Source organism: Anguilla rostrata, chromosome 6, assembly GCF_018555375.3.
Source record: "Anguilla rostrata isolate EN2019 chromosome 6, ASM1855537v3, whole genome shotgun sequence".
NCBI classification, from domain to species: Eukaryota; Metazoa; Chordata; class Actinopteri; order Anguilliformes; family Anguillidae; genus Anguilla; species Anguilla rostrata.
This window is the reverse complement of record NC_057938.1, coordinates 9,330,125-9,356,294: the sequence shown is the minus strand read 5'-3', so window position 1 is coordinate 9,356,294 and position 26,170 is coordinate 9,330,125. Positions and strand designations below refer to the sequence as shown.

General features: G+C 40.0%; 1 protein-coding gene and 1 long non-coding RNA gene across 3 annotated transcripts; both read left to right on the top strand.

Annotated features, from left to right (window-relative positions):
• Positions 1–6,399: 6,399 nt before the first annotated feature.
• On the top strand, positions 6,400–7,254 carry LOC135256434 (uncharacterized). Of its 2 annotated transcripts, XR_010330433.1 has the most exons (3): positions 6,400–6,534; positions 6,919–7,025; positions 7,191–7,254. It is a non-coding gene; the product is annotated as an uncharacterized LOC135256434 (long non-coding RNA). The 2 variants fall into 2 exon arrangements; XR_010330432.1 differs by lacking the exon at positions 6,400–6,534 and having other exon boundaries at positions 6,557–7,025.
• A 313-nt stretch (positions 7,255–7,567) lies between these two features.
• ky (kyphoscoliosis peptidase) lies at positions 7,568–16,716 on the top strand. Its single transcript, XM_064341154.1, has 13 exons — positions 7,568–7,606; positions 7,776–7,854; positions 8,082–8,147; positions 8,368–8,418; positions 8,509–8,574; positions 8,816–8,857; positions 12,873–12,917; positions 13,030–13,112; positions 13,282–13,390; positions 13,879–13,996; positions 14,323–14,502; positions 15,722–15,912; positions 16,092–16,716. Exons 1-13 carry the CDS (start codon positions 7,568–7,570, stop codon positions 16,700–16,702), a joined length of 1,680 nt encoding a protein of 559 aa, XP_064197224.1. The 3' UTR covers positions 16,703–16,716.
• Positions 16,717–26,170: the final 9,454 nt, after the last annotated feature.

The window sequence follows — 26,170 nt, the reverse complement described above, 5'->3', positions numbered from 1 at the left end:
ACAAATTGCTCCACAAATGTCTTCTTGTTTTACGGCGGTTGGCATCCAGCTTATTGGTGCATTACCGCCACCTTCTGCTCCGGAGTGTGGATCAGACAATAGACTTACACTCTAAATCCCTTTACCCAAAGCTATATTTTATCCTCCATGCTTTACACCTAGTCCTACTGTAAAATCCCTATCCATGTCATCCACCCTAGCACCCTATACCCGCTTATCCATCATATCCTATAAAAAAAACCCTACATCCCTTGAGAAGGCTAACAGTACCCTGACCTGTGCTCTCACCCATAATGTGAATTCCTGCACCCCTAATTCCCTCAGATTATTCCTCATCATCTCTCTCTGTCCCCCATACCTCCTACAACTCAGAACTACGTGCTCCACTGATTCCTCTTCCTGACATCCCCCACACAAGCCTGCCTGGCGTTTCCCTACCATTTTCAGTGTTTTTAGTGCAGTGCCCCCAACCTTGACCTTGTCATCACAGTTTCCTCTCTCCTGTTTCCACTACCTACCCTAGTAACTTTGACACTCTTTTGGATTTTATATAGATGCCTCCCTTTCCCCTCTCTGTCCCACCTTGCTTTCCACATTTGACTGTTTTTTTCCCAGATTACACATTCAACCTCTGCTTTATTGATATTGATTTGCATTTCTAGATTTCCTTTCTTTAAAGCCCTCTTTGCCAACTCATCCACCCTCTCATTCCCATTCACCCCCACATGCACTGGAACCCACAAAAATTGTACCTGACCTCCCTGATTTGCTATTCTTGCGACTGACAGAAGGATTTCATATAGTATATCTTGACGGCTGTTAGAATGGAAAGACCTTAAACTTGCTAGGACTGAGGATGAATCTGAGCATATCAACACCTTATCCTGTCTAGTTTTTTCCACCCATCATAGTGCAACCAACACTGCCAACATCTCCACTGCGTAAACGCCTAACTTATTGGATGTTCTGGTGTTGAGTCCAATACCTTTTGCTGGTATTGCCACCCAAAATCCTGTCACTCCTGTCTCAGGTTTTTTTGCGCCATCTGTAAAAAACTGTGTAAAATCACTATACTCTTTCATTACATGATAGTTGAATGCACTTACCAAGGCAATTTTACCTATTTCTTTCCTTTTTGCCTCTAGCAAATTCCAGTCTATATAAGGCCATACAAGCATACTGAAAGGCTTATCCTCAGATCAAACACTTTTGCTATGTCATTCCCGACCCAACCAAAGTTATCCTGTCTGATACCTCCCATTCTCCCAGCACTCCTGCAACACTCCTTTTGTGGGGTCCACAAATGTCTCTCTCCATAGCTGCAGCAGGCTTTTTGCAGGGCCACCGGCAGGTGAAGCCAATCAGGCAATTAGCATCTTGTTGGGGTGGAGCCATAGACTGTATAAAAGGGTGGAGCACAGGCAGGGACAGAAGCACAGATCACATGCAGTGGGTTAGCTTCAGCAATAGCACATAACAGCCACCAGGTGGCCTAAAAGTTTTTAACATTGGCTTCTGTCCCCTTACAATCTGTTGTACTTGTTTGTGCTGTTGCTGCACAGATGTACATTGGTTGCTTACATTGTAATAATTCCCCTAAGGGATACTGTATTTGTTTGTGTGTATATATGGGTACTATGTATGTACATATGTGCATATATTTAAAATTTCAAGGCATCTATAAATAAATCTCTATAATTGTACTCTTCATAAGCGACCCCTTGCAACACAAACACTGTCAATCATTTACACAAGTATACCTAACGCACTTACAATCGTCCATGTTATGATTTAAGTTACGTTCTTGTATATTCTGAGGAATGCTGATAAATACATCACTAAATGAAAGCAGCTACATATGTTTTAATGAATAACAAAACATCTTAGTAAGTGTAAAATATTTAAAGATATTATTTATCTGGACCTAAAATGTTAAAATGTACATTTGTGACAATTGGCAGAGTAACAAAAATGGTTGCATTTTATACGTATGAAAAAAGGTGGTCACTTTTGCTTCAAAGCAAATAACCATTTTCTGCCTAAAATCATTAGTGTTAATAATTTACCTTGTTCTCTCGCACTGTTGCATCCACGGGATTGGATCAGAACAGAGGGATCAGACGCGGCTTACACAGAGGCTGGTGCACTAGCCTGAAAGCTGGCCACCTTGTGTATATGCTACTTAGCTACATTAGCTAACTATGCTAACGACCCATCACGCCGTATGTTCTCAGTTACAACTTCAGTAATAAATAAAATTGATAATGGGTGTGTTAGATTTACAGTAGGTGTGCGAATGATTGACAATTGTCAATAGTATTAGCTTCGCCGAGGCGGTGGGGGGCCCCCAAATTAAATTATGTTTAGGGCTCCATAAAGGCTTGGGCCGGCCCTGCATGTCGCCCGCCATGTTAAAACTGACAGCACTTGAGACCAACGAACTAGGCTAGGCCCCTCGCCAAATGCGAATCCTTCACACCTGGCTAATTAGGGAAAACCCAATGTAGTTAGCTGATCCCACAGTAACGTTAAACAAAAACTGACAGCCTGTGTGTAAACACAAGATGCCACTCAGTTTATTGGTTTGCTTGTACAATTTAATCCAAGCAATCCAAAGAGCAGATTGCTGAATTTATCGATTAGAAATATGCACGTTCGCAAACTGGCTAGATAAATTAATTTGTGGCTGGAACACGAGCTCGCAAATATTGGCATTGCACAACAGAAGATTTTCGACTAAAATAAAATAAATGAATAAACACTCGCTCTTACCTTCAAAGGCATATACGGGATTTCTCAGCCTGTGTATAAAATCAAAGAAATGTTCTCCTCCGTCTTCAACCCCACCCACTCACGATGAGTGTACCTATGTAACAGGACAGCCATAAAAAAAATGAGACCTGAGGAACAGTAAGGCGGCAGATTCGATTATATCTTAATTCCATGTGGTTTTATCGCTAGAACTTTAAATAAAACATGTCAGATCCTCGCAAAGTTCTAAGGCCAGTAAATTACTTAAAGATCCAACAAAAAAAAAAAAAAACTCCGCGTCGCTTTTAATCCCCTTGGCTAACTTCGGTTTAACTCGACTACTTGAACAAGCCCGTAGGTTTGTCTTTTTGCTTTGCTGTATAGGGACTTCTTCACTAACTAGCCCTGCAGCCACGTTCACCCCTCCCCACACAGAAAAGTGCGCCACACCCAGAAATGTCCCTAACATATATATATATATTTATTTATTTTTATTTTTTTTTTTTTAGAAAAGTCTAACAAATACAGGCAACGACAGTTGCACAAAGTCTCCGAAAATGTGTAAAGTCAGAGATAGCCAATGCATTATAAATATGCCGAGGAATTGGTTATTTTCTAATATTTACAAGGTAAAATGTTGCATAGTCTGCCTTTAAATCTCCTTTTGTCGACGAAAATACTGTCGGTCAGCAGCATTAGCTAGCTAGGCTACGTGTTTTTTTTTTGTTTTTTTTTGCCGAACATTGCTAGTTAGCAGTTACCTCATTAAATGTAAAAATAAATAAATAAATAATAAAAAAACACTAAAGAATTGTATTCGACTCCTCTGTATGCAAGCTTAACTGTAGTCTGTGGTGTGAAAAGAATGTAAGACCAAATGTGACTAAATTAAATGAGTAATTGATAATGAAATAAATTAATAAGCAATGAAATAGACTAAATAATTTGACAATTAAATAAATAGCCTAAGCAATGAATCAAATAAGTCAATAATGAAATCAATAAATAAGCAATTAAATAGATGTGATATTTAACATTGTTATGTAGCTCGTTATGCCGCATCTCATCCTAAAGTAACTAACTGAACAAACATACAAATGGCCGTTTCTGTAACAGGCTCTTAGCTAATTAATGTTATAAATAATACCGTTGGCAAAATGGCTAACTACAAGTACAGACCTTGATTCTGCATCCCAGTTTTTCTCATCCCCCCGAGGCTTGAATCCACTTGTTTTCTCTTCATTGGCTCGGTATTTTTGCGTGGGGAGAAATAAAACTTAAAATCGGTGCTCTTGGATTTGCTATTTGAACAGCCCACCACGTAACTTATCGCTATTTTTATGATCTTGATAAATACTCGATAACTATTTCGCGCCACGGACTGTTTTCCACTCCCTGGGGACGTGTCCAATTTACTTACTGCCTCTAGGATAGCTGACCCCGCCCCTTCCATGTTCACTGAAAAAACATCATCAAATAAATAAAAGAGAAATAAAATTATTAATAGATATTAATTTTTTCCACTGTGAATTATTTTTTTTCATTTCATTATCTATTTCATTGCTTATTTATTCATGTATTAATTTATTTAATTTAGTCATATTTGGTCTTCGGAGTGACGCCATGTCGGAGGGTGACGCCCATCGAGATATACAAGAACGCCTAATATATAGCCGAAGAAACGTACTTTCCCTGAAGGGAAATTATGCCACCCAGATGACCAAGAGCGGACGCTCGAAGCGCAAGAAGCGCAACAAAGAATTGGAGTAAACGTTTACTAGTTTTTTTTTTTTTTTTTTTAAATTAAATTGATATATGCCATAGTTTCTTTAATTTATTATCCACATAACACTACTTTGATTCAGCTAGTCGTGGAGTGGGCTTCTCATGTTGGGTCCCAGAAAGCCAGAGACTCCCTGGATCTGTCTGTGCCAGTTTCACAGAGATCTTTACAGTGATTAGTAGCATAGTCCATAGCAATGCACAGGTAGTGCACTTAAAAGGTATAGTACAGTAGGTGCTGGGGAAAAAAAAACAAAAAACAGATGGGAAAGCACATGCATTTTGTTCAGAGAAAATATTTATTACACTTTTTAAAAAAAAGATACAGGAGTGTTCATTTATTTTCATTGGTAACCACTAGCTGCATATGCTACGTCGTAATGCAGTCGAGAACACCTAGCGTCCAGTTCACTTGACGTGGCCAATCAATGCTTTTTAGCCACATCCCGCTATGAAAGCTGAGTAGAAAAAAAAGAATATCTAAAATTCATAAGCAAGTGGTCGTGTGAATAATATAATTTCGGAATATTTCTACTCAGCCAGAACCTGAGGGAAATAAAGATCAAATGCTTATGAGTTTGACGTACAAATTGTAGCCTTATCTCATGCAGCCATTTTAGAGGTTGTTTGCACTTACTGTGATAGGGGGCGCTTGACAAAATACGGAGTGGCATATCGTCTCTCTCCGTATCTTTGATACAACTTTGACTTGCAGTTTCTGCCCTGATCAACCTATGGGGGTGTCACTGCAAAACCTGTTGGCCTCTGCAATAACAGCTGCTTTGTGCTTCAGATCCGGTTGACCCCTTATTGGGTGAAATGCAATCAAATGATTTAAACTTCAGTACATAGTTTTGCGCATGCATACAAAAAAAGCATTGGTTGGCTGGTTGGTCTAGGGGTATGAGTCTTGCTTAGGGTACAAGAGGTCTGGGGTTCATATCCTGAATGAACCTGTTTTGATTCCACTTAAATTCTTTGTCTTGTTGACTGCCAATGTAGAAGTAGTGAATGCCCCAATCTGTACTTGCTGCATCTTGAACCAGTTGTAGCCACTTAGCAATTTCCATTTGTTTCAGCATTATTTTATAATACCATGTATGATGAAATGGAAAAAGACACCAAATTCACATTGTGATCTCATTTCTGAAGGGCTGGCTAGGTTAACTTCCTGTTCAGGAAGGCTTGCTCAGTTTATCCACATTGATGAACAGCTACATAAAACAGGAAGCCCTGCTTTTTTGCAGTTCTGCACAGAAAACCCACTTCCAAGAAGTAGTATGATGTGCATCAACTGGTGCAGAGGTAAACCAGCATCATTATCAACATTCAAGTCTTATCTGCACCTGCACAGGCGCTAAAACATTATCTTGTCAATGCAACAGGATTATAATTGCGTGCTATTTTACAGTAAATGTAGAAATTGTATTACAGTCTGAAAGCTAAGCTTTGATCCCCTCAGAAAAAAATAAAAAAAATTAACAGAAGCTAATCAGAACAGAAGTTAAGAAGTGAAACTGTAACTGTATTACGAGTCTGGCTAAACATGCAATACAGAGAGATGATGGGTTTAAGATCCCTCCAGTTGATAACCAAATCAGTTTGGTCATTATAGAACAGTTCATAATTGTTTTCTATTTAATTAACAATGTGAATACCATAACCTGCTCAATGTATCCAAGCTCTATCTGGACAGGTTTGTATGCTGGACTGGGTGATTTATGAGCTAATCTGTTGCTAACCTGAGATATTTGAGTTTGATGTTATCTCAAGGTGTTTTCTTGTTTTATTGCTTTAAACAGTATCATTAAGTAAGTGTACTTTGACTGACCTTGAAAGGTCTTGTAGTAACTGAAACCCTGACAAGTGATTGCAATTTCACTTCAGGAAGTCTATTAGCCATAAAAAGCCTGTACATATTACGTGACAACAGTCACTGGTGAGAAGAACAGTTCAGGAAGTTAGGGTTTTCAAATCATCTTTCATTGAGATCTCCAGCAGGTAGGGGCCATGTGGATTGTTTAAAGTTTCTGCTAGTTGTAATGTTCCCTGAGTGTTCGAATTATCAAACCATTCCTTTGAGTTGAATGTGTAAAAAATCTGACATTTTGATCACTTTATTATGTTGAATGTTTAGGTTGTTTGGGAACATAAGAAGGGAAACTTGTGCAATTGATATGCCGTTGACACTAAGTTTCAGTTTGAAAATCATTTTCAAAGTAGATTAGTTATGTCTCAAAATAGTGTTTATACATGTGCTTATAAAACTAATCACCTTTCTTATAGGGATCTCTATAGGGGTACCCTTCAAAAGCTGTTACCTTTCTTACTTTTCAGCTGCAAATGTCAGTGGTCATTGGGCATTTCTTTCCTCATTCCTATCAGGGTTCCTAGGGGGAAAATGGCTTTTCACAACCGGCTGACTCTTGGACAAAAAATATTACTGGTTATTTTTTGTTTTCCGCTACTTCCTTTCTACCTGTGCTATGCATGTAAGTACAATTTCAGTGTGAGGATGACTGAAACTAGCATAAAAACCCAACTTCATTTTGTATTAGTTGGGTCTCTCACGATACAAATGCAAATCAAGTACAGGGGTTTAGAGTTATATTTGCATGCCTACAACAAGTCATCCACAACCCTCTTTCATGACTCAGGTTGCTGTGCTACTGGCGATGAAGATGAAAAAGATAATGAAAAAAATGAGGAAGACAAACTAGGTGAGTAAATTGAGACTCAAGTCAGAGAGAGAGCTTACCCAAGAAAGCGAAACCAAAGACAAAACTAAAAGACTTGCTCTCAGTGGGGCCCAGAACTGTAGAGAAAAACACACGTTTTAGGTGCGTGAGCTCTTGCCACTAGTCAGCGTGGCCCAGACAAATCTACTTCTCCAACAGACCGAAAATCACATACCTAATTACGAAAAATTTGTGGCCTGTTAAAATTATGGGACTGCGATTGTGGTTGGAACGAAAACCTACACACACAGGGGGCCCCCAGGACTGAGTTTGGGAACCACAGGTCTAAAACACTGATGTCCAAAATTATTGTATTAGATATTGAGGCAGTGGCTGTGCGGTACCATTTCCCATTTACTGTATTGTATTTAACAAAGGTGCATTTCATTGTGTCTCACAAAGCACACAAGGAAGGCCAGTGCAGATGCAAATATACTATACTGATGTCATTGGATGGATGGTTATTTATTTTCATGCCCATTAAATTGTACATATTTCCACTAGTTGCACTATTATACAGTATACAATGTTTTATGCTCCACAGGAAAAGTCAGAAGAAATGACATTGTTTTTGAGAATGAGGGTAAAAATCTTTTTGAGATACTTTTATTATTATTATTATTATTATTATTATTATTATCAACAATAATTATTAATTATTATTAATAATGTTGATGCTTATGATTATTATTATTATTTATGCAAACAGAAATACTATTTTCTACCTGTGAATTATATTGTACATATTTACAAAATAGAAATGCTATTATTCTCTTATCCCTTGTTTTTTTATAATTCATCTTTTTGCAGCTGCAGTTGATATTCAACCAGAACCAAGAAGCTCAAGTTTGCCAAAGACGGTTACTTTTCATAGAGGTATGAGGTCTATATTTTTTTCTGCAAACTTTGTACATATGTGTTCATACATTCCGAGGATTTGTATGAACTATATGGGTTATGTGTTATTGGTAATGCATAAATTATTAAATCATAAATGCAGTAGAAGTAATATTGAACTTCAGGAATGTTGCGTAGACTTAACAGATGAAATAAAATCACAAAAAAACATAATGCTGCAAGTTGGTTTGTACTCTAGAGCATCAGGAGGAGGATGTGGAAAACAAAGGCAGTAGAAACCATAACGAAGGTAAGAGGCCTGTCTCCGAGTTAACATACAGTCAATAAACATGCCAGTCCTCAACACGATTCCAGCATGTCACTTTGCATTGTCTTGTAGTAACGGTGGAGATTCACCCACAGAAAAATACACAGAGGTTGCCTGCAAGACTTTCCTTTGGTAAAGGTAAGTTGGAATATGGCAATACTGGCTCTTTCATCAGACCAAGAAAAAGTTTACACAAAGTGAAAGTGAAAGAATTTTGTTAATGTGTCATGAAAAAGCCTTTCTGAGAAATCTACTTGAAATCTTACAACCGCTGTGCATTCCTGTCGGGGAGGCAGATCTATTTTAGTTTTTTTTTCTTCTAAATTTGAACAAAGCCAAGTTGAAATTGAAATTGAAAAGTCTTTTTTATGCCCTACAGGAAAAGAAGTCAGAAAGAATGACATTGTGTATGAGAACAAGGGTAATTATAATTATTTTTTGTTCAAGAGATATTTTAATTTGAACAATAATCATAATCGTCATCATTTTTATGATTATTGTGGCAACTAGGAAGAAGTCTACTACTACTAGGAGGCCAACCACCAAGGGTGATTCGGACCACTATTGTTTTTACTTCAATATTTATCCTTCTTATATTTATTCTGCCTCTTGCTAAACCCCCCTCTCCTTCCTATACTCAGAAACTCATGAAATTTGGCAGGCATGTCCAATATGACTGCCAATTTATTATGCATGACACGCATGCAAGTGACCCCGCAAAATTTCAACAATTAAAAATTATTACGACCATCCCGTTTCACATACATCAAACTCTTGCTCGATTGCTCGTGCCTGTTTGGTGGTACAGAGAGTGGATTCAGTGGAACAAGTTTATTGGAGTTTGGAAAAGTTTGTTGAAGGGTTGCATTGTGCTTTTAAGTGTGTATTTGATACTAGTTCGAGTTTTTAAAACCCAAATTATAAACAAGGTAAGACGGATTTGATTCTAAGGTGAAAATCTTAGTTGTCATAGTTTGGGTCAGAGAGGGAATTTTCCCACTTTTTCCTCTGCTTAAACACTCGGCTTGCAAACTAGCTGGTTAGCTAATTCGGCCACATTTCCTGCTGACGAGATTTATTTTGAAATGCTTATTAATCGGCCACATTTCCTTCTGACGATATTTATTTTGAAATGCTTATTAATGTTAATGCAATGTTTATTTGGTCCTGTTATCTGGGGATCACGAATTATTATCTCGTGATCTGGACGAAACAAATGTTGTTTTCTCGTGATCACGAGCTCACCTGAATACGAACCTGAAATGGCTCCGCTTGCGCGTTGTACATTATGTTACTGACCGTGTTACATTTATCAATCGAGAGAACATCTTAAAATATTTTTAAAACGCATGACGCCTTCATCTTTAGGAACAGTTGCCTGTTAGAGAAGTTGAGAGACGGTGACTCTGGAGATGGTTGGCTATTTGGTACGAAATTAAACAACCTGAAATATTAAAACTTTCCTGAGGTTTTTTTTTGTTAAAGACATGTAAACATTTAAAGGTAACTGCCTATCCATTGCATCTATTGATCCTGAAACCTGACCAAAACGGGTGATTTGATTGAGGTTTTTAAATTCATAAAACGGATTAACAAAATTAACTACGAGAGATTATTCAGGTTCAGTTCTTTTGGTGGAACGACTGGACACAAAAAGAAATTAGCAAAAGGTAAATTTTGCACAGTAAATTTTTTCCCGCACAGAGAGTGGTTATTGTGTGGAATAGCTTGCCAGGTCATGGAGTAGGGGCAGAAACCCCGGGGGGTTTTCATTACCAGGCTTCGTACGGTGCTAGATACTATCTAATTTGTAGTATAAAAATTGTAGTTTAAAATCGGCCAACTAGATGGGCGCCATTTTGAATTTAAAAAATCTTCTCATGAACCAAACGTCCAGTTGATGTCAGATTTGGTGTGAACCGTCTTTGTAGTCCCAAACTAAATTAAGCAATAGTTTATACGTCAACATATGGCTGCGTGGTTGGCCAATCAATTTGACCCCTTTGGGTGTGTCCATTAAAGTCTTGAAACATGTTCTGAAAACTTGAACATTGTCATTAGGTTAAAAAAACTTGGATATGTAGCATTGTCAACTTCCACAATCTTCTTAAGTCTGCCTAAGTGTGATCAAGATGCCATTTGGAACAAGAACACTGCCTTACTAAATAGCAAAGGAAAAGTTTCCATGTTCAACGATGGCAGAATGACAGCCAATCATTTTTTAGTATATGCAAATTAGCATATGCAAAGTCACAGCTTTTATTTTTGGTCTGTTAAATTCTAGACTTGGTCTTCGGCCTTGATTGTTTTGAATCGAAGGGCTTGTCATTCCACACAAGGCGAGACTTGAATGGTGTCGATACCTTGAAAAACATGCCTGCTATAAAAATTTTATATATAGCATTATTGGCCATTGTTGCACTCAAAAAAAATAACACTTTAAATTGTATTATTTCAGTATATGAAAATTAGCATGTGATGCTAAGTCACAGCAATAATTCTTGGTCTGATTAATTCCAGGCTTGCTCTTCGGCCTTGAAACATGTTCTGAATTGAAGGGCGCCTTCTTCTGAACAAGGCAAAACTTGAATGATGTCAATAGCATGAACAATATGGCTGCTAGTAGGGTTTAAATTTTTGACTTTCATTGATGTTGTGGGCCGTACAGGGTTGTGGCTTGCTGGGCTTTAAAGTGTAAATGCATGAAGATTCATGGTGTTAGATGGACATAGTTAACTTGCAACAAGCCAAAACTTGAATGGTGTTGATCGCTTGAAAACATAGCTGCTTTAACTAATTTAATTCCCCTACCACCTTAGGTGGTGCTACAGTCACCACTTCAAAGTTGCAATGTTGAAATCATTATTGCTGATGTACCCTTACATACAGTACACTCCAAAGTTGGTGAAAGTTAGGTTTCCAGTCCATGACAAAGTACAAGTTGCTATGATTAATTTTTGCTGAGTGACAATTACTTTTCTGATAGAACTCAATTGAAATAGACAGCTTGCCTTGTACCTGTCACTCAAATAGCTCCTCTCCCCCTCCACATTCACACTCTGAGGATAGCTACAAGCATAACCCCCCACCCCCCCCCCCCTCCCCCCACACACACACACAACTGCAGTGTACAGTTGCTGAGCCTTGATATAAAACTATTATGTTTTCTAGAAGTCTGGCCTTGCAAATTGCTTCATTCTTGAATAAAGAACTAAATTGAGCTTTTTGAAATAAAAATGTCCCTGACCCCTGGATTTCATCAAAAGAGCTATCTTGACATTTATATATTCATTAGGCTATTCAATTTCATAAACACTTCTATTTAAAGTAATTTTCATTAAAATAAATGTCTGTTAAGTCACTATCTAACGCTGAATTAGGTAACACAATGGTGATTGAGCCTATTGTTATATTAATTAATATTATTATTATAATAATTTATGATTAAAGAACTGGGTGTCTGTGGCGACATTCCCGGGAAAAAAATCACAATCGGCGCATAGTTAGTGAAGCGTTTTCCATCACCTATCAGTGGTTGGTCCACCAGAGAGGGTAGGCGGAGCTAACACAACAGGCTTGCTCTTCAACTCAGTTGTATGTGAGCGGCGTACTGTTTTTTCCGGTGTCTGCTAGTGTTACAATAACAGAGAAAAGGAGGGGGGAGGGGGGTTATGGAACCCTAATACGTTTTTGTGCATCATCAACAAATAATTATTTTATTAGGCTATATTTTTTATCTTAAACCAATGGGGAATGGAATTATTCTCAGTAGTTGCTATAAGTTGGACTAAATGTAGGCTAGAGCTACAGTGTATGCGCACAGACTGTAATGAAGTACATAAAGAATTAGTGTCACAAGTGACTCTCTCTGTGCGTGCATTGAGTGGTGTGCATGACATAACCAACTGTGATTTTACTCAGGCAAGATATCTGTTGCAATCTATAGATTTTTTATTTATTTAAGAGTAGTGTGCTTCACTTGCATTTCACATTACATGAGCACTTGTGGGCGAGAATATGACAGAGATAAAGGCCAGAATGAGCAGCAGCAGGCAATGGGGAAAAATCAAAGGGGCACTTCTGTTCTAGAGGGGCAAATGAGCTGGTGCTCCAGCATGATTAGGACCTTATGTGTGCATGTACCAGGCTGGGAGGAACAAATGCGTGGACTTTACACACGGCTTGGCTCCCCCCTCCCATCGCAGCTTGCAATGCACCCCAGAAATACTATTATGGAATGAAGACACAAAATATATATATATATTTTTTTTTTTTGCAGAAATCTCGAAATGGTGCAAATTGCTCTCAATGCTCTGTGGCGCCCCTTTGGTGCCTGGACCCCGACATCTCTGCTTGCAGCTTTATTATTATGATTATTATTATAGTCCATCCACCTACGACACCCTTCAGTTGTGTTGCCATTTACTTTCTTTCAGGGTTTGTTGATGCTGACAATAAAACTAGTCAGAAAACTGAATTTGGTGAGTCTATTTACACAAATACTAATACTAATTTTTAAAAGATGATTGTTTTGTAATGCCTGCAGCAGACCCTTGAAGTATGTAGTTTTCTTCATCATGCTTTATATTTCAGCTTACCCGTGGGACAAGTCCAGCCTCAAGTCAATGCACATAGATTTGGGTAAACTGAAAAGCCTTGACACATATTCAAGTAAGGTAAGCCATCCCCCCTAATATCAGAATTTTTATAACCATAAATACCTACATACTATTCCTAGTTGAATAAAGGCTAAGTGCTCTTCTTAGTTGAGCAAAGCTGAGTGATTGTACAGTAAGGATATGCACTGTGGGTGAAGGCCTTAATCACTGTCTCTCTGCTTTTAAGGTGAGACACCGGGACACTGTGGAGGCCCTGGTGCAGGAGCTGATGAAAGGAATTAGTGGTGACCTAGAGAAACTGAGAGCTATCTGGATGTGGGTCACGCACCACATCGGTAAGAGCACCTCCTGAAGAGGGTCAATGGATGTGGGGCTCACATCAACCTTTTTTATGTATCACTTCATATGCTGTATGTTTGTAAGGGGGGAGGGAGGTTCTGTTTCCTCTTGACCACCATTTGCTTAACTTGTGATGTGTTGCGCATCTTCTCCGAAACAAACACTTCGGTTGAGTATGTAGGAAGAATGTAAAATGCTGGTTGCATTCACAAACCAATGAGAAGAAACTACAAATCCCAGGAGAAGGGCCAACAGCTGTAATAGCGGCAAAGTACAACTTTGCCTGTCATAATCTTAGGGACAATTAACTAATTGATTAATTGATATAGTGTTGTTTGTTGTTGTTACCACCGTCATATGTAGTAATTGTTCTGTTCAGTTTACATTCATGTTCTGAAGTATTTCTGTAGTATTATAATTCTAAAGTATTTACAAATGTATTCAGTGCCAATAAAGATATTTGAATTTGAATTTGTGTCCACAGAGTACGATGTGGAAGGACTGCGTGTTCCCAGCCTCAGAAGGAGCGGCGCTGCTGATGTATTAAGGTCAGGGAAGGCGGTGTGTGCAGGCTATGCTGGCCTGTTTCAGGAAATGTGCAGGTAGCTCTCATTCTTTCTCCCCCTTTCTTTTTCAGTCCAAGCAGCACAAGCGACTGAAGAACAAGCGAGATCAATGGCTGCGTGATATCACCATCCAATTGACTCGATTTGTCTGAATTGATTGAATTAATTGCAGTGTGTGTGTATGTGCGTGCGGTGTGTGTGCTGATTGCTTATTGGGGCAGTGAACTTATTTTTCTAGGAAATGTTTACACTATTAAGAATGGCTTTATTATTTATTTATTTATTTATTTATTTCTACGCTAATATCTGTGCTAATCTCTTAATGGCAAGGCTACAGATGCTATGTAATGAACTCTGTTTAGAGTTGCAGGCATTGAGTGTGAGACGGTGTCTGGGTACTCCAAGGGTGCGGGATACAAGCTGGGTAAACGCTTCAACGGAGACACGAACCACGCATGGAACGCCGTCCGACTGGGAGGGAGGTGGCACCTGCTGGACAGTACCTGGGGAGCTGGGAACTGCAGTGAAAAATTCAGATTTGAGTGAGTATACTTTTCTTTTTAAAAAAAAGGATGTTGTACAGTCAGGTGGATAAAGCAGTGAGTGAGTTACAATTAGAGATGGAGATTTTATTGGGAAAAAAAAAACATCCCGGGAATGTGTTGATGTCATGCACGATGTGTTCTGAGCCTTTAGCCTACTGGAGGTTGGAAAACAACCCTCATATCATTATGGTCTATAAGCAAATCTTTGTTTCCCAATTAAAACCAGGTTTGCTCCTACTATCCGTTCCAGATGTGTGCTAATTACCAGCTGGTAAATTACCTAAACTTAGTAGCAAGCTACCTACAAAGATCATTAGTTTTGTAATTAAATGAAATGAACTAACAAAGAAAAACAGTTTTCATGGAACCAGTCATGTTCAGCACCAGTACAGAGACCCTTGGATGGAGAATCAAGCCTGTTAAATTACTGTAGAATTCTGACAATTAAAAAAAAAGTAATTGCACTACATTACATTACAGGCATTTGGCAGACGCTCTTATCCAGAGCGACGTACAACAAAGTGTATAACCATTGCTTCACCAATATTAGGAATAAAATCCTTGTTACCAGTGATCGTTAACATTCTTTGTTGGTAATTTGTGTTTTGGAGGCATATAAATTTCCCTTCCATTTAAGGAGTTAATTTCATATGCATATTGAACCTGGTAAACTATATGAGCGATGAAGCATTGGGTTGCCATAGTGGATGGGACTGAAACAAGCTATTCACAAGAGTTTTTTTACCCACACATAAAATGTATCTATGCTACTACTTTGGGGGCGACATAGCTCAGGAGGTAAGAGCGCTTGTCTGGCAGTCGAAGGGTTGCCGGTTCAATCCCCCGCCCGGGGCATGTCAAAGTGTCCTTAAGCAAGACACCTAACCCCTAATTGCTCTGGTGAATTCAAAGCATCAATTGTAAAGCGCTTTGGATAAAAGCGCTATATAAATGCAGTCCATTTACCACTTTGACCAGTCAAGCATTTCTGTCTCCAGGGCTTTGTGGAAATGGATGTACATTGACAGTTACTAGTGAGCTAGCTAGCTCAAATAATAGCGTTTTGTTTTGTGACTTTTGTTTTGTACTTACTTTCACACTCGCAGCATAACTGTGGAGTCATGATTTCACTCTGGACCTTTCAATTAGGATGATGTTGTATGAGAGTGACCCATCTCAGATTTCACTGCTTCAGATAACTGCTTTGTGCTTTCAGTTACAATGAGTTCTACTTCTTGACTCATCCTGCGCTCTTTGTGGGAGATCACTTCCCAGAAGATGCCAAATGGCAGCTGCTGACACCTCGGGTTTCCCTAAAGCAGTACGAGAACATGGACCATAAGAAGAGCTCATTTTATAATTTAGGCCTCCTTTCTTCACACCCAGAACAATGTCTTATACAATCAGGTACTTTCTAATAATTTCCAGTCCTTTTTTTCTATTATTAATGACTGATTCACCTGACTTGATGATTACAGGTTTGAGATATGTGCTGATTTCAAGATTAACTAATGTGCCCATAGTTAATAGTCACGATAACTGCTATATCAACATACACGCCCCTCTCTCTCCCCTCCGTGCTCTAGATGGAAAGACAACAATCACAGTTCAGAGTTCATCACCTGTTCTCTTCTCACACAATTTGAATGGGAAAAAGAACTGCGGGATAATGACACTCAGGCCATATGGAATGAATCTGGATGTCTACCCCGAAAGCACTGGACTGCACACCCTAGAAATCTTTGCGAAGGCAGGCGACTCTGGAGAAAAGGAGTCGTACACCCTGGTGTGTAGATACCAGCTGCAGTGCAGGGCCGTCTCCAGGGAGATGAGGCCCCCGGCGGATCTGGTTAACCCCGTGGGACCCAGCTGGCTGTCGGAGAGGAAGGGGCTCCGCGAGGCCTCGCAGCCGGATCCCGTGGTCCACTCCGCGGACGGCCGCTGCTCGTTCAGCTTCCGCACGGCGGCCCGCCTCGACCTCATGGGCAAGCTGTCCGCCGCCGCCTTCTCCATGACAGACGACCAGCAGAGGAGGCACGTCTTCCTGTCCAAGCGAGGCGATTGGACGGACTTCAAAGTGCAGGTCCCGAGGGCGGGGCTGTACGTGTTCTCCGTGTACGCCAAGGACAAGGCGGAGACGGGGGGTTACGGCCGTGCCTGCAGTTACATCATTTCCTGCACCGACCCTCAAGGATGATGCTCGTACCCTCTGAGGTAACACTGGAAGGCGATACGAGCTGGTGGACTTCGCCGCGTTCCCCGGCCAATGCGCGGTCCGTTTAGATAGGGTCCCCACGTGATCGCAGTGATGCGGGAGGCCAGGACTCGCATGCCCTGAGCCAGGATGCGGACGGGTACTGGACTGGCAGCTTCAGCACGGCAGGATGCAAGGACGTTAATGTTATGATAGAAGTCAACCCTAGCGACAGGTCATTCTCCTTTATTCTGAATTACCAAGTGGAGGTCCAGTAGCAACTTCACTGTCTGCCTTTATTTTTGCACTTACGTTTGTAATTCATTTTAAATGATTGAAATATAAGTTTACACATTGCACTGAAATGCTATGGGTAGTGCAATAATGATGGAAAAAGGGGGATATTGGATACCCTAATATACCCCAGAGGCTGTAACATGGATTCAGATTGATTCCTTTTTTTAGCATTATAATGTTTCACCTTTATTTGCATAATCTAAATATTTTAGATTAGTAGAATTTTTCCTCTTTCAAATGACAACAGACTGATGTTATACACACATTCAACCCAACCAAACAGAAAATTGTACTGATGTTATAATTCGTAATTTCGGGGAAGAATGGTCTGTCCAATTAAACTAGATCGGATGAGGGTTGAGGTCATTTAAATGAACTGAGAAAAAAGACATTGTTTTGTGTTTAAATCATCAACACTGACTGAAGTTTATTCTTTGAAATATAACCCTACTCTGGGTATGATCATTATTTGTGGAATGTTTACATGAGAGAATTTATCAAGGTATAAATCCTGAAATCTAAAAACAAAAACAGTAAAAGTCCTTTTGCTTATTTCTGTATAATTTTGAACATTTACATTTCTAAGGAGACACATGTCCTCTCAATAAAAGGGTAATTGATGGCATACAGCCATGCCACTAAATTTGCACAGCCCATGGGATTCTGGGGACCACTGAAATTGCAGGTGATTACAATCCCATAAAAAGATTTTGCAACCACTCATACTAGGGTACAAAGGTGGTTTTAGCTCAAGTCATGCTGAGTAAGGTGAAATGGATCATTATTTTATGATAATTTGTTATCACACACAATATGACAACACCCCTGAAAAGCAATGAGCATTGTCATTGTGTGATTTGGAGACCAAATTCCACGTTCGTCTTCCTAAGTGTAATTTCTAAATATCACCAGGAGATGGCATAACTGCAATGGGCAAAAAAAGTTTCCTTTGGTAACAGAGTTGTTTGTAATGAATGTATCTGGTCGATATTCGTTATACACTACATGGCCAAAAATATGTGGACACCTGAACATCACATCCATATGTGCTTGTTGAACATCTCATTCCAAAATCATGGGCAATAATGTGCAGTTGGTCCCCCTTTTTCTGCTATAACAGCCTCCACTCTTCTGGGAAGGCTTTATACTAGATGTTGGAGCATTGCTGCAGGGATTTGCTTCCATTCAGCCAGAAGAGTATTAGTGAGCTCGAGCACTGATGTTGGGCGATAAGACCTGGCTCACAGTCGGCATTCCAGTTCATCTCAAAGTTGTTCGATGGGGTTGAGATCAGGGCTCTGTGCAGGCTAGTCGAGTTCTTCCACATCACACTCATTAAACTGTTTCTGTATAGACCTCACTTTGTGCACGAGGGAATTGTCTTGCTGAAACAGGAAAGGGCCTACCCCAAACTGTTGCCACAAAGTTGGAAGCACACAATTCTCTAGAATGTCATTGAATACTATGGCATTTAGATTTCCCTTCACTGGAACTAAGGGGCCTAGCCCAAAGCATGAAAAACTGCACCAGACCATTATTTCCCCCACCACCAAACTTTACCAGTGTACGTGTCACTGCCACTGACCTATTTTCCTTTGTGTAAGGAGGATGGACTGAACTCAGGCAGTGGAATCATTAGGCCTTTGCAAGAGTCCTCTGCCCTTCAGTCCCAGGTGTACAGCGGGGGGTTAGGTGTGCACGCAGACTTCAGAAACTTCCTCCCGCCCCCCTTTAAAGGAGCAGCGCATTCCTCTCGAAGGGGCTTAGAGGCATAATCATTGCACAATTAAGATAATTTCAGTGCGACAGCTGGTGGGGAGAGAAGTAATTTTCACGCTTCCTAATCGAGTCTGGCTGTCAGATTAAGATAGAGGGTTGATTTGAGGGAAATTGTCTTGGCTGACTCTTTGGAGCCAGGCCCAGGTGGCCCCAGGTACTTCCTCTCCTGTTTTTTTTTTTTTTTGCCCGCAGAACCCGGGAGGAAATTTGGTTCTGATTTGCCACACTGAAGAGATCACTCGAGTGCCAGTCGCCGTCTGTCTCGGGGGATGTGTCAAAGTGTTACCGCCTTCCGTGACTTTGCTTCAAACCAAGAGTAGTCAAGCTAGCCCCCCCCCCCACACCCTTCTCTGCCTTTTTGCTCTGCCTTGTCCTTTTCTGATTTCCCTTACAACGCCACATTTCCGCTGGAGAGAGCTCACCGCATATTTGTATCATTAATCTTGAGCTGCTAGCAGCTTTTCTCCATTAGTTATTGAACGGCAGTGTTTTTGGGTTTCCCCTGCTCAATGTCTACATCGTCTTGGCTTCCCTTGCGATAACAGGGTTTGCCATGACCAGTCCTCTGCTCTTAGATTCTCTTGATCCTTCTGTTAAGGTGGGGCATCCTGAAGTGTTGGGAAAATGCATGCATGGCCTTGCACCCAACCAAACCACCCAAAGATCAAGGACTGTTATATTAAAAGATTTTCTTGAATTGTATATTTGCAATCTTCGTTTTGAAACCCTGAGGCTTCCAGTACGAGATGAGTGTGGCTGGGATTGGTAAAGGAAGGTGAGCTTCTCTGAAATGGAAAGGTTTAACTGTAGAGGGTCAACAACATACTTTACTCTGGAAAATTGAGACTTCTTGGTAAATCCACAGAACCTTTTTTAGTGAGGGTGCTGTTGAAATAATACAAAGCCTTCTGTTCTTATCAGTAATCTCTACTGTACCCCACTAGATGTCAGTAATGGTACTCTCTTATATTTCTGTATTGCAAAATCCAAAGACCACTTTCAAACTTCATTAATGTCAGGTCTCATCACAAAAACTGTAGAAAGAAGAAATAAAATGTAAGAAGGGCAAATAGCAGGGAGGTGACAAGCCCCAAAGGTCCCAAAGGTGTTGGATGGGGTAGAGGTCAGGGCTCTGTGCAGGCCAGTTAAGTTCTTCCACACCGTTCTCAACACAACCATTTCTATATGGACCTTGTTGTGTGCCTGGGGTCATTGGCATGCTGAAACAGGAACGGGCCTTCCCCAAAATGTTGGGGAAATGCAGAATCATCTAAAATGTGATTGTATACTGTAGCATTAAGATGTCTTCCCTGGAACTAAGGGCCTAGCCCAAACCATAAAAAACAGCCCCAGATCAAGGGGCATCCAGACAATTTTGGTCATACAGTGTATCTAATGCAATGTTAATTGAGGTGTTCTCAACTGAGTGTGCTATTTTATGGATCACAAGTTCCAAGGTAGGAATCAGTTAAGTTGCCTTGCAGACCAACCAAGCACCCATCCCAGAATTCCATGGGCTGTGCAATATTGATTTAGAAGCAAGATGCTACACGATAGATGAATTGTCACCGGTCAATTTAAGTTTGGGGGACTCACTGTTTATGGTGAAAGGGTTGAGCACTGTGACATGTTTTCAGTTCTCTTGGCTTGTGGAGAGTTCTGGAGACACCTGAAGTGCTTCACCTGAGGTGTTTAGACAGTGGTTTTCTTGCAGATCCTTTCCTGGAAAGGGGCCAGGTCTTTCCTTTTAGAGGTAATGAGGTGTCCCATCAGCGTCTTGGAGGAGGAGCAGAGAAGAAGAAAGTGCCACTTGTGAGGTTCCACAGACTCACCATGTTCAGATTAAAGACCCCTTTCAAAGACAGAGAAAGTTACAGAACTATAAAAAGGTGTCAGGAACAAAAAAGTCTAAGGGCATTTCATAATGAAACTCTTTACTATACACAGCCTTTGTGTAAAACAAAATGTAAGAAATTGTTGTTTTATTTAATTATCACATTAGTTCAATTCAAGCTGGTCTTTCCCTAGCTAAAAGTGTTCTCTGCATTTCCTGTGCTTAAACCAGTTAATATACTGTGGCGAATAAACACTGAAAAAGAAAGATTTGTCCATTTGTTTGACAGGAAGTTTACTTGTCCCTTGGAACCTGGCAATAAGAACCTTCAGTGCAGCAATGGTGCACAATGAGCTAGGAGAAGAAGATGAACCAACAAAAGGAACACAAAACCGAAATAAAGCCGATAGAAAATTCTGTGACTCATGTGGCTCACAAAACACTAGCTCGCAATAGAGACAAGAGAGCCGAAAGCTCACAACCTTTTAGTGGCAAGAAAGCAAGCTAGACGCTGAGGTTGCTTATTGAGGCCGAGTGAATGGTAGCTGTATTCTGATCCGGGTAATTCAGCGGCTATTCAGATTGCACAGTGCTTTGTGCCGGGCCTAAATGGGATATTGTGTCTTATGAAAGGCCTTAGTCCCCGAAGAAACACAAATAAATAAATAATTCAGCCTAGGAATTGTACGTTGCTCACTGTTTGAAGCCCACTGTGGCATAAAAATGCTCCTTTTATTGTGAGCATAGTTGAAGTTCTATATTGGCAACTGGTCCATAATTCCTTTTAATGCAAGGTAACTCTCCAGTAACAGTGTAATTCAGGGCCTATTCTATGTGGGAGAATGGAGCCCTTTTATTCCGAATAAAAAAGATTGAATAGATTTGGATGATTTAGTGAAGAATGGGACTTGTATGAGAAGAAAAACATCTGTTCTGTTCTGAAGGACACACAGCAGTATGTTTTTGCAATGCCAGAGAGAAGCCTACAACAATTTAATGCATTATGTATTAAGAAAGGGATCAAATTGATGACGAGGAAGAAGGGTGGACTAGGTGGACAAGGGTAGAAAAAGGTTTTTAATGAATAAAATGAGGCTAACTTACTTTTAAAGTAGGTGAAGTTTCTTGGCAACTAGTAAACCAGCCACAAGGAATATTAGGAGTCATTGATTTCTTGTGCTGTTGCTGATGCTTGATACATACTATAACCCCATATAAAGTAGTCTGAAGCCATTCACAGATTTACCATTACAATCACTTTTAAGTGTGTAGTATTTGGTCCATGTGTACGTACATATGGTGAAGTTGTCATGTCTCATGTGGTAATGAGACTGGAAGCGGGGCACAGTTGAGGCAGAACAACGCAATGGAGTCAGCGTACAGGTGCTTCTCCCAAATAGTGTGCAAGGGCCGCTTTACGGGGAGAGTTGAATTCCTGATGAGCCACAGCCGGTGCTGATCATCAGTGGCCACTGATTGGATTAGAAGCTGAGACCTGTCTGTTGCCCTTCCCCCCGGAATGCGGTAGCTGTTCGCCCTAGTGGTGCTGAACAGTGAGTTTTAGTAATATCTAAGTCTGCCCTGCTTTGAATGCTAAGCTGTTGCACCCATGCCGTATTACTGTGCACTGCACGGTATGTGTGATCTCTATGACTGCCATATTTTAAAGGGAATGGCTTGCCTTGCCTTGCCTTGTTTTCCTAAACATTAATTAATATTATAGAATCATCAATTCTGTTGAGTGTCAAAATCTTTTTCCAAAGTAGCAGCAACCAACGCTAGGAGTTTAGCTGCAGCAAACAAGACAGTAGCATAAGCATGCTAGTGTACATTTGCATTTTGCATTCAGATAGTTGGTCATTAGCATATGTATAAAATGTGATCCCAAGATTCAACCCTGTAGTACACTGTTCAATTACCAGCTGCTTAGGCCAATAGCCTCCTGATGCAATGTATTTGGTCTTGTTACGCAAGCAGTTGAAACCAATACAAGGTACTTTGAGAAAAACCTTTCATTTTCAGTTTTTAAAAAATGTAAATGATCAACTAAATCTAAAGCCTTTTCTCAGAAATTCCCCAGTGGAACTGTTCTTCCATAAATGCTTAAGTCTGTGATTATTTTTTTAGTGAATTTGTCTAGCTGTGCAGCATCATCAGCCCATAATAAATGACTACTTGAATTAAAGTCTGAAGCCCACGACTAGGCTATGATTTCTTTCATTTAAATCCAAATATGCAGGCTTCCACTCAGATACAAGCTTTAAAGATGAGTCCCACTTTCCATTTCCTCCACCCATGCACCTATCATTTATTTGTCTTGAATGGCTGCCATAGGTGGAATATTTTAGGCAGCTGGACCATGAAGTAGAGAGAAATGGGAACATGTTGAAATGGGGAGAATGAGTCTGATGTAATATTAAGGAAACTGATTTGTTAGTAATTTGTGCTGTCAGGATGTTTGTCAGTGGCTCATGAATTTGTACTAAAAAGCTTTTTTTGTTTCCAATCTTATTTTGGCAGATCAAAAGAAGAAGAGTTGGCCAATGCAGTAACATGGCTATGAAACAGGCAAAGCAAGGTATCTTGAGTCTCTTCAAGCTCAGCTTGAACAATTGACATGTCAGTGCGCCTTTAAGACAAAAGCACCTTCGCTACAATCATGGAGCCAAACCTAGGAGGCTTCAGGCACTTTTAAAACAGTCAGAATGTGTTGCTTCTATTGGCTGTAGCACAGGTAGCATACATTTATAGTCCCAGGAAGCAGTTTGGCGACTCCTATCGTGGGCAACAGTATGAGTTCACAATCCTGTCGTGAACATTGATTTACTTTTTAAATCTAACACTCAGAAGTTCTACTGCTGATCTTCTATTCGCCTGACGTGACTGTATCACGTCCGGTGAATAGAAGTTTGCAGGCAATCAAGCAAACCAAAATCTGCCTCTCTGAGCAGCAAATGCATTATAAATGATAAAACTCACGCAAAAAGGAAAGAGCAAAAAAAATTTTTTGCAAAGATTAATTGTGCGGAGAAACTTCCAAATGAAGGATAAAGCAAGGTGAGCTGGAGAGGGAGAGTGTATGGATTAAGAAAACGCCGGCACAAACGAATGTACTGTAATCTTTAGTGCCTCTAAGTGCAGCACAACTAAGCTGTGGTTTGGATGACAGGTCCCCCACCTGGACAAGCCTGGACAATGGCTCCATAATGTCTTGTTTTGTGAGAGAACACTGGCAGCAGCGACCGCTGATCACGTCCGGAACTAACGGCACCCGTCCTATCTACCCCGCTGTTCGGTTAGGAATCCTTTAAAGAGGCTAAACCTCACTTTCATGCCTGTCTTTCATTTCCCGTTAAGTGCTTATCGAAGCTCTGCTACCTCTGCCCCTCGTTCCCTCCCACGAGCTCGGAGGATGCTTGACGTAAGTGCAGGCAATCTGGGTAAATATGAATCTCTCCTCCCTGTCACTGCTGGCAGTGTGTCCCTGGGGAAACGCTCTTTTCATAATATCATAAGCTGCTTAGTGCTGTGCATCTATTTGAGGGATACATATTAATAGCTATGAGGAAATCATATTCAAACTCCTCCTTGCAACCAGTGTCTTTTGGATTCCTGCTATACTCTGCATAAAAAGAGGCTAATAAGTAATAGCACTCACACAGAACAAATCTAGTCTGTTTGCACAGCAAAAGCTCGCCTTGGCTCATAAGGCCAGGCGTAAGGCAATATGCAGTTAGCAATGATTAAAAAGCAGCTAGTACCCCTTTTACTTTAATTCTATATGCAGCTGGGCTCCATTTCACTTGACTACCATGTGCAGCTGCCCCCCCCCCCCCTTTACTTTACTTCCATATGTGATATTCCAAAATTTGGTGACAAACAAAGCCCTCTGTACAAATAATGCCCCAGTACAAATAAGATGTTGAATAGAGTGCCTTAAGAAAACAATGAAATAGAAGATGAGTATCAAGAATTACAGATCATTTTGGAGAGTGTATTCAAAAGGTAAACAATTTTATTTGATTATTTTACTCTCTGGTAAAGGTAGATAACACTAGGAGAAAAAACATTCTGGAACTATGTGGTCAAACTACCATTGTTTGTTTTTTAAAAATCATTTGAAGAGTTTATTATTTTAGCAGAAATTCTTTAGGGGAATATTAGGTTTATTGTGTCCTCTTTGGCTATGAAGACAGGCTAATAGTGTTTTTCCATTCAAATGAAAGCAATGGGAATGGCAGGAGTCTGACAGGATCTGTGGTTCAAGAGCATCCGTCTTTTCATCCTCTTAAATTTATAGATTTTTACGAGTCCAAATAATTACACCTGACCTGAACTCTGAGACACGGCACATTCCCAACCTGAACCTGTCTGACCTGAGGCAAGGATACGGAACCAATGGCAGTTGCTTCACTTATTACTGCTAGCAACATGCAGCTGATGCCAGCTAACACTGTTCTACAAACAATTTCTCTGTATCAAGATACACCTTAAAACTCACATACACTTAGTAAAAATTTTATGTAATTATAAATTCAGATTTTAAATATAAGAAGAAATGCTTCTGAAAGAATGTTCAGTTATACCATTATATGATTGTTTTGTAGTTATGATTGTAAGTGAAACATTTGCACACCTTATTTGCAAAGTACAAACATTATCTTTATAGCTAACAGACGCAATAAAAAAAATTAAAAAAAAACATTGAATCATTTAATCTCAGATTTATTTCTGCAAAATTGTTGGTGTTCTACCAGGGTAAGAATTTGAACAACAAGTTCCTTCATTGTACAGCAGGGGGTGCTGTGTCACAATTGTGAGAGTTAATGCACAAGAGGCCAGGCTGACAAGCCGCTGCTCCAATAAGGGCCATGTTTCTTTGGGCCTGGATGAGCACCTCAATTGAGAGGATATGCTTCTCTAAGCCTCCTGTTGACAGCAGCACAGTGCTCTTTTAAAGTAATTTCAAATACGCCTTGTCTGACAAGTTTTAAATCCTACTTAACACCCTGTAACAGCCGTCGAGTTTACTGTCAGAATTAGAGAGAGCGATTCCCAAAGGGGGTGAAATTATCACTTTCATTTTGTGCTGCTCTGTTCAGTTAAAAGGACACGGCGAGGATGTTTACCTAGGGATGAATACATTATTACCAATTTGCAACACAAGGCTTTTCTTTCCTAGAGAATAGAGTGGTGTTTACCTGCTATGTTAACTGCAGCCATTATGGATCAAAGAATGCTGGGGAGTGTGAGTCACAGTAGAAGAATGATAACAATAGGCTCGTAGGCTCTTGTAATTCAAGATCAAAACCTTCTCTTGGGTTTTAATATAAATATATTGTATGGTGCATTAGTATTACTTCATCTGTTACGGAGGCCTGCATAAATTATTTCAGTGCTTTCTTCTTTTCCATATTGGTGATGAAGTTTTGATCCTTCACATACGGTATTTACATGCAGTAGTGTAAGGGAGAGAAAAAATGTTAATAATTTTGCTGAGAAGACACAATTAAAACAGCAAAATTCATTCTTCTGTTTAAAGAGACAATGGAACAATTTTT